The 17505-nt window shown below is 43.7% G+C and overlaps 2 protein-coding genes across 2 annotated transcripts; both read left to right on the plus strand.

Annotated features, from left to right (window-relative positions):
• Nucleotides 1-3350: 3350 nt before the first annotated feature.
• hopx (HOP homeobox) lies at nucleotides 3351-6993 on the plus strand. Its single transcript, XM_037261511.1, has 2 exons — nucleotides 3351-3662; nucleotides 6709-6993. Exons 1-2 carry the CDS (start codon nucleotides 3534-3536, stop codon nucleotides 6784-6786), a joined length of 207 nt encoding a protein of 68 aa, XP_037117406.1. The 5' UTR covers nucleotides 3351-3533; the 3' UTR covers nucleotides 6787-6993.
• A 6254-nt stretch (nucleotides 6994-13247) lies between these two features.
• On the plus strand, nucleotides 13248-16676 carry LOC119128920. Its single transcript, XM_037261796.1, has 8 exons — nucleotides 13248-13400; nucleotides 14515-14660; nucleotides 14781-14893; nucleotides 15112-15245; nucleotides 15728-15819; nucleotides 16011-16096; nucleotides 16170-16356; nucleotides 16445-16676. The coding sequence occupies exons 1-8, from the start codon at nucleotides 13340-13342 to the stop codon at nucleotides 16589-16591; spliced, it is 966 nt and encodes a 321-aa protein (XP_037117691.1). The 5' UTR covers nucleotides 13248-13339; the 3' UTR covers nucleotides 16592-16676.
• The last annotated feature ends 829 nt before the right edge of the window (nucleotides 16677-17505 follow it).

The following is a 17505-nucleotide window of genomic DNA, read 5'->3' on the forward strand; positions in this document are numbered from 1 at the left end:
CCCAAAACCGACCGCAGGCGGGAACCACTTCACAAGGATCAATTGCGAGCATGGCGCCGCTGGTGGAGACCTCAGAACCCCCAGCGGAGGTTTTCATTGCCGCTTTTCTCCTCTCATTGGCTTTGACTTCCACCACACGGTCATGTCCTCAATTCCGAAGCATGTCAAACTAAAAACAGGCTGTTGCATGTTACTGTAGAACACACTGGTTGACTTCCAAGTTCTTATCTGAGGAGAAATTGTTCCATTCTAATGTTGAATGAATTGTTTTTGACCTATTAAAACACACTGTAAATGTTCATGACGTCAATGGCATACCTTGTAAATTGACTTGTGAAGTAGTAGAAATCAAGGCCAATGACATGATTTTTAGCCGATATGTATCGGGTAAAAATGATCAGATATGAGAATAGTATGAGTTTTTTTCTGCTAAAGTCAAGAAAAAGTATGTATCACTTGTTTTGAACCACTGCCTATTTTCAGCCATATAAGAAATGAGGTCGGCAATCTTTTATTCAACTAAAATATTTGGTTCTTTGGTTTTCTTTGTAATGCATTGCCGTGGTATTGGATCAAGACTGTATTAGCAGATACTCGAAAACAAGTGACTAAGACTTGGGTGCAAAACAAAATGCGATTGGGAATAAATATTCACATTTCCTGTCATTTTTCCTGCAATACAAACATGCAGCCACTCACCCCGACAACCAAATTACTTGCCTATTTATTTAATCATGCATTCATTCAATCATTTATTTCATTACTGCGACAGATCCCCCCCAAAAAACAACCTGTGAATTTGTGTGGTAAAACCAAGACCCGCCTCTTTTCACATTAGCCAATCACAGTGGTAGGCACAAGAGTCACATGCTCATTACAATTCTGTTCTATTTAACTTTTAAGTTCACTATATTTGCATTTGATTTATGGGATCTGTTGGATTTTAATCTACTTTTTCTAACTTGTCTTTTCCCATATGAAGTGTTTTTGTAGTTAGTTTGAGAAACATTGTTTTAGATGTTGACATCTCAATATTTCTTAACAAGATGATGACCTGAGGCATATTGTTGAATTTTGGTTCAAGTTCAAATGGGAACGCTTTCAATTTTAGAGCTTGTTTACAACAATAAGTAGAGGTAATGTTGTGGGACATGGGGGGTGAGAGTAGGCCAAATGAAAGGAATGGGGGAAAAAAAAAAAAAGCTCCAGCACTCCCACTGAGTCCACTGAGACAATGTGGTCACACAATTTCCAGCCACTCAAAACAAGGGTTGAACCTTGGCTAGCAAAAGTTACGTACCTAGTGAGGGGCTTTCCTCCTCCACCTTGTCTGACGTGGAACATTCTTTATCCAGCCAAGTTGTGGAGGTTCTGGTCTTTGTACAGCGACTTTGTGAAGGCTTCCTCTGTTTTGTTTTGGAATCTGGGCTTTATGCTCAGGAAGTCTTTGCTTCCTTCTCAGCCTGCTCCATACATATTTAGAACTTCCTTAGAGGGCCAGTGAACATCCTGAGGCCCAAGAACCAACATGTCCTTTGAATAATGTGTGTGTGTGTGTGTGTGTGTGTGTGTGTGTGTGTGTGTGTGTGTGTGTGTGTGTGTGTGTGTGTGTGTGTGTGTGTGTGTGTGTGTGTGTGTGTGTGTGTGTGTGTGTGTGTGTGTGTGTGTGTGTGTGTGTGTGTGTGTGTGTGTGTGTGTGTGTGTGTGTGTGTGTGCGTGCGTGCGTGTGTGCGTGCGTGCGTGCGTGCGTGCGTGCGTGCGTGCGTGCGTGCGTGCGTGCGCGCGCGCGCGCGCGTGCGTGCGTGCGTGCGCGCGCGCGCAGAAAAATTATAGAATACTTTACATCTTACAGAAATTTGCCCGTTTTGAAGTGAGCAAATCCTTATAGGCTATATCCGGTCAAGTTTAGATTTTTCTCTATGTTACAACACATTGCAACGCTTTTATAGTTCAAACAAAACATTCAAATATCTCCAAAATTGCAATTGACCAGCATCATTTAAGATCTCAAAAGTCACGGCACCTCTATGTTGTACATTTTTCCACATCCATATAAGTTTGTTGCTAATGCTAAACACACACATGTGGAATCTGCTCCTGCATTCCCAGATGGTTTTGCTTGAGTGAGTGGGAGGGTGGGCAACCTGGAATGGAGACAAGGGAGGACCAGGATTGGGCGATTATGTAATGTCAATGTGCTGCACTCCTTCGTGGAACATAATGAGTCACTGGGGTGGGGGCTAGGGGGGCTCACCCGATGGCTTCCCCCATTTCCCACAGCAACCACAGACAGTTGTGCTCGTATCATGAGTAAATCATCAAAACAAGCCCAATGTGTGCCTCCGATTTATTAGCTGTTTCCTTCTGCTCAACAGCAGATTGTTTTATATCATCGTGGGCTAGCATGACAAATGATTGCTTTCGCCTTGTTTTGCTTGCTTCTGTTTGCCAGGTCCACTGGGAGGCAAATTAGCAGTTAACTTTGCGTGTTATCTAGCATGAGAAAAAAGTAGCGGTGGGAAAATAATAGGCCCACTGTAATTAGGGAAACACATTGTGAATACAAATTGTTGACTCACTAAGTTTGCGTTTTCAATTCAAATGACATTTGGGTGGACCAGGTACGCGTATGTGACCTTGAACAAGAGAATTTAATCTTTTTTAAAAGCAGTCAAATATTTTTCGTCAAAGCCAGTAGTGTACTGAAAGCTGTGTCTACTATATTGGGTGGAAAAAAAACAACTTGCAGGAGTATAACAATGCGCTTACATTATGTTGTCGTGAAAAAATGTCAAAAATATTTTCTCTTGTATTTGCCCCTCTTTTTTAAAAAAAAAAAAAAAAAAAAGTGGATTGTTTTTGGATTCTTTTCTATATTTGTTGATTACACACAGGAAATGGCAACACACACGCACAAAATACCAAGCCATCTCCTGGGGTTGTTTCCCAAATTGAGTGTACAGTGCAGAAAGCAAAGGGTCACGACCTGGGTTATTTTTACTCAGGCAGACTCGTCATGTGCACTGTCCATTGTGGACTCTCGCACACTTGGGCTCTTATCACGTTTCCTTTTTTGAACTTCTGGCTTCATCTGCAACACGGTCGCTAGCAAAATCAGTGATTGGTTTGGGAGCATTTTATGTTTTTTTTTTTTTTTTTCGGCTAGTCCTCCCTTTGGCACCTTGAAAATTACTTGTCAGTCTGCATATATTATTCCTCTAAACCGCGGTACTGTTTCTTTTGTCATTAAATGTCAAAACTGTAGTTCCCATTGTGACTGTCAGAGAAATGATGACATCACGAGCCGGGTTTCACTTATAAGTGACACGATATTCAGTTACGTCATAGCTCCGCCTCCACCGGAGGCGCGCTCCTACCGACCGACAGCAGTCTGTTTGCTGGACGCCTGCGGGCGGCGGCGAGACGTCCGTGAACACTCAGCCAGCCGAACACGTAGCTTTCCTCCCTCTCTCCTGGCGGCAGCGACCTGCTCCACCAGTCCGGGCTGAACCTCCAACTCCGGAGCACACAACATGGACTGCATGAAGCTGTCCGAGTACCAGGCCAAAGTTTTGGAGGACAATTTTAAGGGCAAGTATCCTGACGACACGACGCTCATGCTGGTCGCCGCCGAGTGTGGACTATCGGAGGAAGAAACGCAGGTGAGTCCTGCTCCGACCACTCAGATGAATGCGTGGAATACGTTCTGCTTATACAGTACGTCAATATATTTGATTCCAGCATTTAGCTGAAATTATTCATATATTTCATCATGGCAAAAATTTTACTTTTCTACTTTTAATTTTGAAAAAATGGAAATATCGAATTGGAGATGTTTTTTTTTTCCATCAACACATTGCTCAAATATATGAAATAGGAAAAAAAACCTTATGTTACACACATGATGTGCCTTTAATGTACGTAATCTCATTGTCACTGGTACTAACTATCCCTGTTTAATTTTGACTACCACTTGAATTTAAGCAATTATTTAATAACGCATAATGTTTGTTTTGTTTTTGTTTTTTATTGTATTTTAAACATTTGATACATTATGTGTCCCTTCACATTTTATAACAAGACTACGGAAGAGGATTAGGGCCAGTGAAGAAGAAAAAAACGAGGGGTGACAGGATTCTGACTTTTTTCTCAGAATTCTGACTTTATTCGCAGAATTCTGACTTTAAAGTCAGAAAAAAAGCTAATACAAAAATGAAATGTAACGTGGACTTCTCGTGGATGCACACACATCATAATAATTATTATTATTATTGTTGACATTATATCCTACTTTAAAGTCAGAATTCTGAGAATAAAGTCAGAATTCTGACTTTAAAGTCAGAAGGTGGGAATTCTGACTTTAAAGTCAGAATTCTGACTTTAAAGTCAGAAAGTGGGAATTCTGACTTTAAAGTCAGAATTCTGAGAATAAAGTCAGAATTCTGAGAAAAAAAGTCTGAATCCTGTCACCCCTCGTTTTTTTTTTCTTCACTGGCCCTAATCCTCTTCCGTACAAGACACTCCATCTTAGATTGCAAATATTTTTCGTTTATAGAATGCAAGCATTTGGCCCCTATGAGCACCCTTGTGGTCAGTTTTGGAATTGAGTCAGAGCCTGTTCTCTGTTTTAGTTCACAAATTTGAAATTATTCTAGTCAGCAAGTATGAATCAGAAAACTAAATAGGGGTATTAATAAAATTGAAAGCTGATGTTTTTTTACAATTGATTACAAAAGTATTTTCACAGGAAAAACATGCCTAAATGTTGGGAGGCAAAAAAAAAAAAAGCTTTTAACAGACGCAGGAGGTGTAAATGCTCTTAATCTTCACAAAGTGCTACAGGCATGTTCGGTGTCACTCACCATCAACCTCATCTCCCATGTAAATAATCAAGTTTACATACACACAAGATTTTGCTGGATGGATAACACCCGCTTTCACCTCGGGTTGTTAAAACACTTTCATTCATCTGCAAGTTGTGCATTTGTTTTTTCCATCTTAAGCCAACAAACCAGTTAGTCCGGGTTTGACAGCATCACACCAGCATGAAGCTGCAGCGTAAATACGTAAACCTGATCAAACAGTCAGGTTTGACACTTGACACTTTTATCAGACACTGTCATGACATCGGCATGCAGTAAATTGTCACTCGATAAAAATTCACACTGAAGTGATTGGTTAGCCCATCTATAACATTTACCATTATGTATTAGCATTAAGCTTGCAAAGATTAGGCCTCTTCTTGTCGTGTTTTTCTTCTTGTTTGTTGAATTTGTCGTGTTTTTCTTCTTTTTACAAAACATTTAGAGATGGCTTGAGCAACTATGCCTTTTAAGCTAATGTTTCAGAAAGCATTCAATAAGTTGTATTGCCTTCAGTGACAATAAGAACTCATATATTTCCACCAACAATTGAGTGATGTCTACTTATAGCTTTCTCTGTGTATCTGCATGTTTTGGTGGGCGTGTGTAAGCTACTATTGTAAAAAAAAAAAAAAAAAAAAAAAAAAAAAAAAAGGCACAGGTGTTTACGACTGCTTCTATTCATTGTGTGCGGAAGGGTTTGGTGCGGTCTGGGTGGGGTGCAAGGTTCACATGTGGCACCTGATCAAAAGACTTGACTTCATTGCCTCTCCAGTGTTTTTGGATTGTTAACAAAGCTCTCATTGGGGAAGGTTCAACTCCACAAATGCGCACAGTAACATGCACACAGTAACACACGGGCTGCGCACCACTCCCCGTTTCACATAAACAGCCTTTACAATGTGCCACAGCCTCGGTGCGCCGCGTACCCTTGCTTGTTCAGAGTGGACGCTGCAAGTCAACCTTGGCTTAGTTATGTAATGGCATGTGAGCCTGGAACATATATAACATACAAGTAGTCAATCAAAAAGAAGAATGAGAAAAATATACACAAAATAAACTGCTGCTGAATTAACACCTGGAAATTTATTTCCCTCGCTACTTCGTGTTTCATTTATCGCGGCTTCACTACATCGCGGATTTTGTTTCCAAATTTAAAAAAAAAACAATTAAAAGACAAAATAAAACTTTGAAATTGAGGAAACATGTGTCAAACCTTTAGAACAATGTAGTATTGATCCAAATGTTCGTTTACATTCCTTTAGAAGTCCGTTTTCGCGTGTTAGCACGATCACGAATTAGCATCTTTCCTCTAACTCGTTAGCCTGCCCAGTACTTCTTGTTGGTGACCGTACTTCACGGATTTCACTTATCGTGGGTGGTTTTTGGAACCAATTATCTGCGATAAACGAGGGATTACTGTGTTTATATATATGTACGTAGAGTGTAATGTTCCAAAATAGAATGAAGCTAACATGAGAAAAACTTCACTAATAACAGAAAATGGTGTGCGTGCGTGTGTGCGCGCGTGTGTGCCAATTCAAGAGCTTCAAGAAATGAATTGTTGTTTTATGATATAAATCCGACTTTCAACCAGTCTTTGGACCCACAGATTCAGTCCACACTACGTAGAGTTTCTGGTGCGTGTTTACCGAAGCCGCTGTTTTGTTTGAAAACTTTTTGGAGGCAATGACAAGTGCACCTGTTCTCAGGACTATTCATTTACTATTCAGTCTGTTACATCACGACTTCTCGTCCATCAGGTTTTGCCGAGGATTTTGTGGCCAAAGGGGTAAAGAAATACCACAATTGTTCTAAAACTTTCCTCCTTCCATGTTCCATCCAGAAATGGTTCAGGCTGCGCACGGCTCAGTGGCGCCAATCGGAGGGTCTTCCAGCTCAACTGGGCTCTGTGTTGGATTGAGACCCACCCCCAAATCGTCATTCCAGCCCTACCAATTCCTTTTTGGACCTATCTTCTGGAACTTTATCTCTTTCTTCTGCCTCTTTTTATTTTGTGTATGAAGCTGTTTGAACTTACATCAATGTATAGGTGCTCGAGTGACTATGTATAACCAACGCGTTTACGTGAAGTGACAGATTGTTAATAAATTAGGCATTAAAATGTCTAGCCTGTTCTCTGTGTCATGTTTTGGGAAGGGAAAAAAAAGTACAAATATTTAACTGTACAGTACTTTCCAAGCGCATTCGTTTTTCTTCAAGTGGTGGAAAGTCCTGAAAAAGAAATCTTTCCGCGGATTTTTCATAGTGTGAGTACTTTTCTCACTTTAAATGTGTTATTTGTCACCTAGCGGGCCCAACTCAAAGTCACCGGCCCACGGGACGCACAGAAACACGAGTCGGAAGTGCGGCTCTGGATCACGACACAGACAAGTGACAGGTGATGTCATTCCATTGTCCACCAGTCTGTAAAAGGGATGTGAGCTCATAGCTGTGCTTTGGCCCGCTCTCTTAGTGTACAGATGATAAGCAAAATGAGCGTCTTTGGCAGCTAATTTGCTGTCTCAATACCACTGGTGGGTTGTAAAAACAATATTTACGTATAAGGAAACTCAATAATGTCACAGTAAGTTCCTTACACTAGGGGTCATCATGAAGAATGCCAAGAGGGGGCACATGACGTATTTGATGCATTGAAGAAAAGCCAGAGATTTTATTGTCATGATCCAGTCCTCTCTATTTGTACAATGGATGCACGCCAATACTGTTCATCTGTACTTGTACAGTACTTAGAAATGGTATGACACGATGAGACTGATACCACCTGACACATTTGCGTGAGCAGAGATGTGCCCGTGTCTAAAAGAGTTTCTGAAGTGAGTCTACAGGAGGGAGGCCAGGTGGAGGTTGAGGTCCCCCTGCGGTGAGCGCATGCGCTGAGAAAGTGCCCGTTCAACCTGCTTAACTGAAACCATCCAACGAGTATTTCTGGTGGTATGTTGCTCATCAGGTATGCTAAATTGCACTCTTGTGTTAATGCCACAATTATGCATGGAGTTCATTTGACAATCAAAAAGATGTGTTGTCGTACTCAGGAAATGACGCCTGTTGTAATCAGGAGGAAAGATGAGGGCAGTTCATGGAGTGAATGGAAATGAATGAAAACTTTATCTGTCTAACTTTTGCTGTTTTAGGGTTAAGGTCTCAAAAAGGCAAACACAAATGTCTAAGTCACAGTTCTGCTTGAGGTGTCTTAGCACCAAAAAAAACTTGTTTGCTCTGCTTTTTGGTCAGAAACTTGTTCTGGGAGAAACTAATCCATATTCGGTGGGTCTTGGAATGATCAAACAAAATGCTGTTAAATGGCTGGCAATATGGTTAATGATTTGATTTTTATTATTACATTTCTTAAATATAAATGCAGTAGTACCTGTTTATTTCAATGTTCAGGCTACATTTTCTTCCAGCACCCTACTGCCAAATTGTGGTCAGTATTTTTCTCAATATGCAGGTATACAATTTTAATAAATGTATTTTATATGTGATTTAAAAATGATCTGATGATGTACTAAGGTGCCTAAAGTATACTATTTTTGAAAGTATATAATTAAAGATATTGCACCACCTTAACAACTTAAATAGATACATATCTTTTAATGACAAATTGATACACACAAATTGCACCACTGTATGCGTCATAAAACAATGTTAAATGTCTTTTTAAGGCCAAGCATGACTTTGAACAAAATGTCCTGAGTGAGCATGTTGTGATGTTTAGGAGCAAAAAAATGCAAACGGGATTCAAACGGCGCCTTGTTTTTGTTTGTTGCTAAGAGGAGCAAGCGGAGCTGTGAGGAATTTCTCACTTGGAGGCAGCTTTTTTTTTTTCACTTGACTTCTACGCACTCTCTTTTGGAGGATGTATTTTATTATTTACAAATACAAACAAAACCCAACGTAATCCAATTTGATTACAGCCATCTCTCCATATGCTCAAGCCGACATGTGGAGAAGGAAAGCGAGGGTTTACTGATTGGATTATTTCAATGTGTGATCTAAAGCCACAATGTTTTATCATAGCTTAGTAGGCCCGTCAGCTATCATGCTAATAAATGACATTATATCACGTTTGATCACAGTGAGGAAGGTTCGGTCCTGAGACCTGCGCTTCCTGTATTGATCTAATTCGAAGGACGAAGGACGGGAGCACTGGGGTGCTTTTAATGTGTCTGATTGACAGAGGGATTAAAACCTTTTGTCAGATTCAGAATGCCTTTTATTGTCATTATACATAGTACAACGAGATAAGCGCTGCCCAAACACTGCAATATAAAGCTATAAAGTATTAAAAAAAAAAAAGTGACAACTGCACAGTTGTAGTGGTTGAAGTATAAATACATAAATACATTGTACGTAGAAGAATAGTAGACCATAAGTGATCAAGCTTAGTGCCTGTTAGAGTTGAGACAAGATATGGCTCTTGGAAAATAGCTGTTTTTAAGTCTGTTTGTCCTTGTCCTGATGTTCCTGTAGCGCCTCCCCGAGGCCAACAGGTCAAACAGGACAGAGCCAGGGTGGGAGCTGTCTTCTGAGATTGCCTTTGCTGCTGAGACAGCGGGAGGTGTAAATGTCCATCAGGGGGGGCAGAGGGAAGCCGATGATCTTCTGTGCTGCCTTGACAACTCTCTGCGGTCTCTTCCTGTCAGCAGCGATGGAGCTGGCGAACCATACTGTGATGCAGTATGTCAGCAAGCTCTCGATGGATGAGCGGTAGAAGGTCAGCCTCAGGTTAAGTTGAGGTTGTGCTTCCTGAAAACTCTCAGGAAGTGTAGCCGCTGCTGAGCCTTCTTGGTGATGGAGGTGATGTTCTCTGACCAGGAGGTGTTGTCAGAGATGAGGACACCTCCTGGTCAGAGATCTTATGTATCTTGATATGCATGAATCAATTTCACACAAGTAGTCTCCCTCGCTACAAAACTGCTGTAAAAAAAACAACAGCAACATTGAGTCGTTGTTGCTACCGTTTCCCAAATCTTTCATTGAACTTTGGCGACGTCTAGTGGTTGAAACGAGTCATGCTCAATGCAGGGGTGTCAAACTCATTTTTTTCGCCGGCCGCATTGTGGTCATAGCTTCTTTCGGAGTGCCATTATGACTGTCAACCCAAATAAATGTATGAGCACTTCATAATATATACAATAAAAGCTACAAAACAAAATGACAAATAACTCGTTTTTAAATCAGACGAGTAAAAACTGATCAAATATTTAAAAAATCTATATTATTAAAAGTGAAGACAATTTGCAATTCTAGTAATGACACGAATTTGATGCACAATTTGTCTTCGCGGGCCACATAAAATCATGTGGCGGGCCGTATCTGGCCCCCGGGCCTTGAGTTTGACACCTGTGCTCTTTGGAGTCTCAAAATCACAATGGTGAGGCCGTTGCCAGAGCCGGTTTTTATGGCCAATATGGGCGACCTAATGGACGGACTTTCGCCGCCCTCTTCTTTTTAATGCAAAAACATCCCTTTTCTCCTGCGTGACTCCAAAGACAGAGACATTGCTGGCAAGGTCATCCTTGACCACAGACAGGCGGCAAGAATAAGGTGTGTGTGTAACCAGTGCGCCTCACCGAGCCACCCCAATCAAAATCACTCCAACAATTTTTACAGAGGTGGCAGACTGCATGCTTGAGTAGCAGATGCTGATAAAAGTAGTATTGAATAAACTCTAATTCCAAAATTAACAAAAAGACGTTCTATGTAAGAATTCTGAATGACACAGTCATAGAAAACATTCTCAAATAATTTTCAGATTATTGAAAAACACATTTTTTTCATGATTAAAAATAATGCTTCTTTACAGCCAAATAAGTCTGGTCTCACCCACTTGGTGCACTTCCAATCAAGGTCCAGCAGGTGGCAGCACTTGACCACCGCCACCGTTGACTTCCTACTCCCGCAGAATGAGGGCGCTTGATGTCTGACTGCTAAATCCGGCGTTGTCTCACCCAGCTTTGACTCCATAACACTGAGCAGGAGGAAAAAAATATGACTCACCGTGCCGCTGTTACAGTAGTGCTGCACTTATTCCGATAATTACGACCGGGCCAGGGGGCCCAAAGCGATGCAGATGCCGATGCCAATTGCGATGTCAGAGGGATCTTACTGTGATAAGGCATATCAGTAGAGAAGCACGAGAGAGGGGTGATATGGATTGAGCCACGGGGGACGGCAATCAGAGAACCCCTAGGCCACCTCCAAGTGTTCGGGGGCCCTTTGCAAACTCCGGGGCCCAGACCCCCACAATGGGTCCCTGGGTGAAGGTGTGGGCCTGGGTGGGTAGGTGTCGTTCCATCGGTCAGTCGGTCGGTAGGTCGGTCGGTCAGTCGGTTGGGTTAGGGGTTAAGGTTGGTCAGTCAGTCACCTGATCTCTGACTCCTCAGCCCTGGGGTTTTGTGGCTACTTAAATAGACATCATTTGAATGAAGGTGCAGATTTGTTCAAGTTAATAAGATGAGATAAGGAGCACTTAAGACAGAAGTACAAGACTATTCCTAAGAAGTGACTGCAAAAAGATTTGGAACTTGCCTTTGTAGTGTTTGTCATCATGAGCAATTGGGAACATATAAACAATTCATGTAGCACATGCCTGGAAATGTCTCAGTAACAATTTGATGAATGTTCTCAACAGATGACTGCAAAAGAAACAAAGAAACAGTTTGACGGTAAAATGGCGAGAAGGAGCACACATTCTCATTTAGGCGCGTGTTGCGCCTGTACATGCAAGACACGTGAGTTCATTTCCGGGGACGTCTTGTTCCTGCCCCGTCCTTTAAATTCAGTATTTAAAAGTATCAAAGTATCGGTCTTTGCGTCTGAAGTGAAACATCTCACTGTGACCTTGAATCGGCGGCGTTGTGGAGAAACGGGAGCGTGGAAACATTGTAGCGACCTGTCAACGTCCCCGCACGAAAGGCACGTGGGCAGCTTTGCAAAGAGGCATGCCGGATTGGGCCGGCCAAAAGTAGAAAACAAGGCCCAAGTTGTCCTTGAACTGAATGGTCCGTACCAAGCTGACAAACGCCTCCGCTGCTGATTTCATCTTGCGCAATAGTGCAAAAGCGCCATTGATGGGCAGGTTGGGGGCCCCGCATGCGATGTCATCAAACGTGTTAGGACCCCGAACGGATCCGTACACCCGAGTAGATGTGGTAGCGACATCGACAAATCAGAGGCTCACCTCCTCTTCCCAGTACAATTGCAGTTTGTGAGACGCGCCCATATTGACAAACGCGGTTGGGAAGTTTTTACAAACGGTCCCTCGACTTTTTCAAAGCCTCGCAGAAATCCAAAGACAGTTCTGATCCCAGACTCCCTTTTGCTTTTTCCACGTTCACCTGTTGAGATGCCGGGATGTGCACACTTTTGTGCTCAAGGCCTTTGTACAGCCCGTTTGGACAGGAGGTGTCCCGGTTGTTCACTCCTCGTCCGACTTGCTGTCATTTTTATTTGAAGGAAATGAAATAGAAATGAAATGCAGCCGCTGGCTCCTGAATGATGATGAATGTGACTTTCTGCCCTTGTTTTGGTGCAGTGGTGCTCAACCTATTTTCAGCCACGTGTACCCTGCGTGAAATCCTTTTTCAGCCAATAAACAATGTCCTCCGTTGGGTTCATGGGACAAATTCAAAAAAGAAAATCATTCATTTCACTCATTTCAAATAAACAGAGAAACTGAAGCTATATCATCTGAAAATATAGTGAGAAAGAAAATTGATAAGATGACCTTTATTGTCTAGTTGTACTGAGCTTAGTCTTTTGGCATGTCGTGGAGATATTTTAGAGAGACACTTAATCCCGCCTGTGCTTGACTGAGCATCTTTGTCATTCACGGTGGCAACAAGTGAACTTTTGTCACCAAGGTCTTTTTTTTTCTTTTTTTTTTCCATTGCTTGGATGCTACGTTTAAATTGTATTTTAAGCTCTCACGTACCCACTGAGGTGCTTTCACTATCCAACGCCTACACTTCCAAAGCCTGTTACTGTATTTCTCTGCTTGTCTTTAAAGGCCTGTCCAGGCTTTGGAATGACGTCACGCACGTCCTGTTCTACTTTTCAACGTCAAGCGCAGCAGAGGTATTTTCAGTTTAAAGTTGTACTTTTTTTGTGTACAAAACTTGTATAAGTCTACTTTTCCACGTCAAGCGCAGCACAGGTATTTTCAGTTCAAAGTGTTACTTTTTTGTGTACAAAAGTTGTCTGTCACGCAAAGCGCGGAGCATCATCTCGACATCCTTTGTGGCGTGTGTGTGTGCGTGTGCGTGTGTGTGTGCGTGCGTGCGCGTGCGTGCGTGCGGGGCGATTTGTGAGGAGCTGGCTTGCACACGCTCGAAGTGCAGTGTAGCAGGCAGGCAGGCAGGCGCCAGACGACGCACCAGCATCCTCCCGAGTCCTCTGCTGCTGTGTTTCCGACTGAATTGGGTCCACGACCGAGTCCTCACATCCCGAACATGGCTCCGTCAGTCGCCGCTTGGCTCATGATCGCCCTCGCACTGCGTCCCACCTGTATCGGTGAGCATTTATTCACTTCTTCTATTCGGACGGAAATGCCGCCTTCACTTTTTCTATGTCAGGTGTAGAATTGCATATACTATTATTCTTTGGTCAAATCTAACGTAACTTAATTTTGTAACTTTTTGGGATCACTTTGAGGTTTTGAACGTTTTCTCCTGGCACACTTGTAAAACTGCTGGGTCGAAAATTGGACGGTCAAACTTACCCAACTTGCTGGGCCGCTCCGATTTTTGACACAGCGGATTTCAGGGTGATACTCGTACATTTAAATAAGCACGACCTATATGTATATGCCATCGGATTTGTAAAGTTGAACTGCGACACCTATCAAAAAATGTCTACAAAGGCACAGCTTTGAAAGAACGGATCATTTCACGAAAGCATGCTCTCAGGACAAGTATGGTAGCCCTTTAAAAACATTTTATGAAGTTCTTTATTTATTTTTTTACCGTCAGTCGGGGTGGGCAATTGTTACTGTGCAGAAAGCGATATTTTTTTCCCCCTCCCACCTATTCCCGTCCGTAGGCAAGTGCTCTTTGAAACAGTTCCAGACCTAAAAACGGGCTAAAATAAATTATTATTCATTTTTATTGTTGTTATTGTTTTTATTATTACTTGTTTTACCCGCTAGCTTATCCTTTCCTGAGAACGAGCAATTCATTTTGGTTTTCTGTATGTTTTTGGTCCGTATCTCTCAAACCATACATGCCATTGTGTTAGTTCCCGTTGGCCCTAACAGAGGACATCCTAGGCTTTTTCACATTTGCCGTAACCGAGTCCCGATGTCCTATCAAAAGCACACAATTGTAAAAAATAAGCCTAAAACCGAGTTCATGACGTCATTGCGTGAACACACTCTGTCCTGTTTGGGTTGCGGCTGTGATCGCAACGGCCTGCATTGGACGTCTTGTTGTCCGGCAGCGCCACTCAGAGGCGCCGCTTGGCACTACAGGATGGACACGCGTGCCCTTTGACGCCCACCGAAGTTGCTCCTTGCAGAAATGTTGACATTGTTGCAAGACAAGCCACCCCACCTTTACTTCTTGCTGCATGTGGAGACATTTGCTGGATGCTGGCACAGCTCTCATCTGAATGTTTGTTCTCTTTCCAGCGGTGTCCGTGTGTCCTACCGGATGGCAGGGATACAGCAATCACTGTTACTTCTTCGGAACAAACAATCTGGACTGGGACAAGGCTGAGGACTACTGTGTGTCCAAGGGAGGCCACCTGGCGAGCATTAGGGACCGACGGGAGCAGGTAACGCCACTCACTCACTCACTCACTCACTCACTCACTCACTCACTCACTCACTCACTCACTCACTCACTCACTCACTCACTCACTCACTCACTCACTCACTCACTTTTTGCCTTGCAGGAGTGGCTGGCGCTGCGAGCACTGGAACATTCTTGGTACTGGATTGGCCTGCGACGTGCGGCGCCTGGGAGCACTGTGTGGCAGTGGACAGACGGAACACCTTTCTCCTACTCGTGAGTGTCCTTCAGTGAGAAAGCGCGACAAGCTTGTGAGACGGTGAATCGCTTGAAGTGTTCCTCTTGCGCACTTGTTCCTTTAAATGATGATGATGATGATGATGACTCAACTTGATACCTCAATATTCACAAACAAGAACTCTGAAAGACTTGCAAACATGACTGGAATTTGTTTCAAACCGTTGCATCTGTGCCCAACATTTTCTCTCCTGCAGGTACTGGGATATCGATCAGCCAGACTACTACTTAGGACAGGAAAACTGCGGTGAGATACAGCGGAGTTACGGTGGTAGCTGGAATGACTACCCATGTGACTTTAGCCAGGGCTACATCTGCAAGGTGCCCAGAGGTGAGTGCACACCTTGTTTTGCGGCTGCAGCATTCATGTGTCACGACACTGAAAAATATTTGGTGCAGCTTATATTTTAAGAAAGGAAGTCACATTTTTTGACGAGCAAATTGGAAGTCAAAGTTTATGAGAACATTCGACTTGCAGCGTGAGTTTCTTAAAAGAAGGTTGCGCAACACCGCCACGAGCCGAGTTCCTCCTCCTCCAGCAAAAGGTGGGAGCAAGCGGAAGGCCTTCGGTCAGGCCGCCCGCCGAGCAGGGCAGACTTCCCGCGTGCAGAAGATGTCGCCGCCTACTGGCCAATTGGGGAAAGTCATCCTCCGTTGCAACGACCGCACATTTTCAACGTTCAGATTTGGTCATTTATGAATGGACTCTCCCTTTTGAAGTTGTATAATTTCATAATTGGCAAAGCCCTCAAGAAATTGACTTGTGTGTAGTCACTCTTTTGCCTGATTGTATTTACCTTTTGGTATTTTCAGACAAGGTCATGTGCGCAAATGCCACCAATGGAGCGTCGTGTTCCTCTCGGGATGTGGCGTGCCAGTGCCAGCTCTACATGAAATACAGCGATGTGAGTTTGTGCTGTGGATGCCCAAAAGCATTTTTACTCTCCCGTGGCAATCGTGTGAAGCTTTCTCAACACCTTCAGTGGGCATTGTTCAAGACATGCAACCAAATGCCTTTGTTTGTCCACTGGAGCTGTCCCCAAAGCACGTGCATGGCCTACTTGTTCCCATCTTTCTCCGTTGTATGTGCGCGCAGACGGGCGGCTTCCAAGGTGGCTTGGGCGGTCTCAGCGTGGGCCGTACGCTGGTCATCAAGGGACAATCCATTCCCCAAGCAACCAGGTAATGACCCCCCCACCACCACCACCACCACACACACAGCCAAAGAAGGCAGCTGACACATTTGTGCTCGCAGACTGGTGATCAACCTGGACGTGCGTGACAGCAGCGGCAAGGAGACGGGCAACAATGCGCTGCACCTGAACATCAACTTTGGCGGCAAGAGCTTCACCATGAACGCCAAACTCAGCGGCAAATGGGGCGAGAAGCTGACCGGGAGCCTTCCCCAACAAAACCCCTTTGGACCAGGACTCCCCTTCGAGGTGACGTCCGTCGCTAAGTCAGCGTTAAATCATCACCCAAATTCAAAACCCGTAGAAAGTAACCTGCACTCTGCCTTCCGCTGTCTAGATTGTCATCAAGTGTGGCAGTGGCGCTTTCCAGCTGACTTTCAACGGCGGGCCCCAGCAGGACTTTGCTTATCAAGTTCAGGATCTGCAAGCCATCAACTTGCTGTTGGTGTGGCAAGTGGAGCAGATCCACGTCCAGCTGAAGTGACCACGCGGCCGTCCGAGCGCCGCTTCCTGTCTGGGCGTCGTCAGCCGACGGCAATCATCTCCATTCTGATGTTTTTTTCCTTATTGTTTCTTTATCGGTCGCCACCTACTGTTATGATAGATAATGTCACGGTACGACATTTTCGCATTATGTGGAACATATAGTACAAATATAAACACACTTTAATTGAATACACATGTTCTGATGAATTCTTTGACTATATTCAAGTGATGATTTTCTTTCAACTATGTAAACGTGTTTGAACCAGAATAAAGGCGTTGGCTCTTAAACTTCGTGAGAATCTCATTGCTTTGGATGCTGAAGATTTAAAGCGGCCGGACACATGATGTTCCAGGAGCCATTTTGCAGTCCAGCGCTCAACGTCGTCCGTGTGGAATTCCAACTGCGTTTGGTACTGTCACGCCCGTGCCAGAGCACACTCGGCGGTCATCTTCTCTCAGCCCCACCCCTTTCGTCATTGTAATGTCTGTCACCTGCTTCCTCTTGTTACCCTGTGTATTTAAGCCCTGTCCGTGTGTTTCTCCCTGTTGGTGTCGACTGTTCTGTCCCGTCCCTGACCGTGTAGCTGTCGTTTGGGTTTCCCTTGGTCTGTCTGGAGGCTCATGGTCAGTATTTTAACCTTGTCCAAGTGGACTTATGTCAGTTGCAAAGAGGCATGCCGGATTGGGCCGGCCAAAAGTAGAAAACAAGGCCCAAGTTGTCCTTGAACTGAATGGTCCGTACCAAGCTGACAAACGCCTCCGCTGCTGATTTCATCTTGCGCAATAGTGCAAAAGCGCCATTGATGGGCAGGTTGGGGTCCCCCGCATGCGATGTCATCAAACGTATTAGGACCCCGAACGGATCCTTACACCCGAGTAGATGTGGTAGCGACATCGACAAATCAGAGGCTC

This window comes from Syngnathus acus, chromosome 10 (assembly GCF_901709675.1).
Source record: "Syngnathus acus chromosome 10, fSynAcu1.2, whole genome shotgun sequence".
NCBI classification, from domain to species: domain Eukaryota; kingdom Metazoa; phylum Chordata; class Actinopteri; order Syngnathiformes; family Syngnathidae; genus Syngnathus; species Syngnathus acus.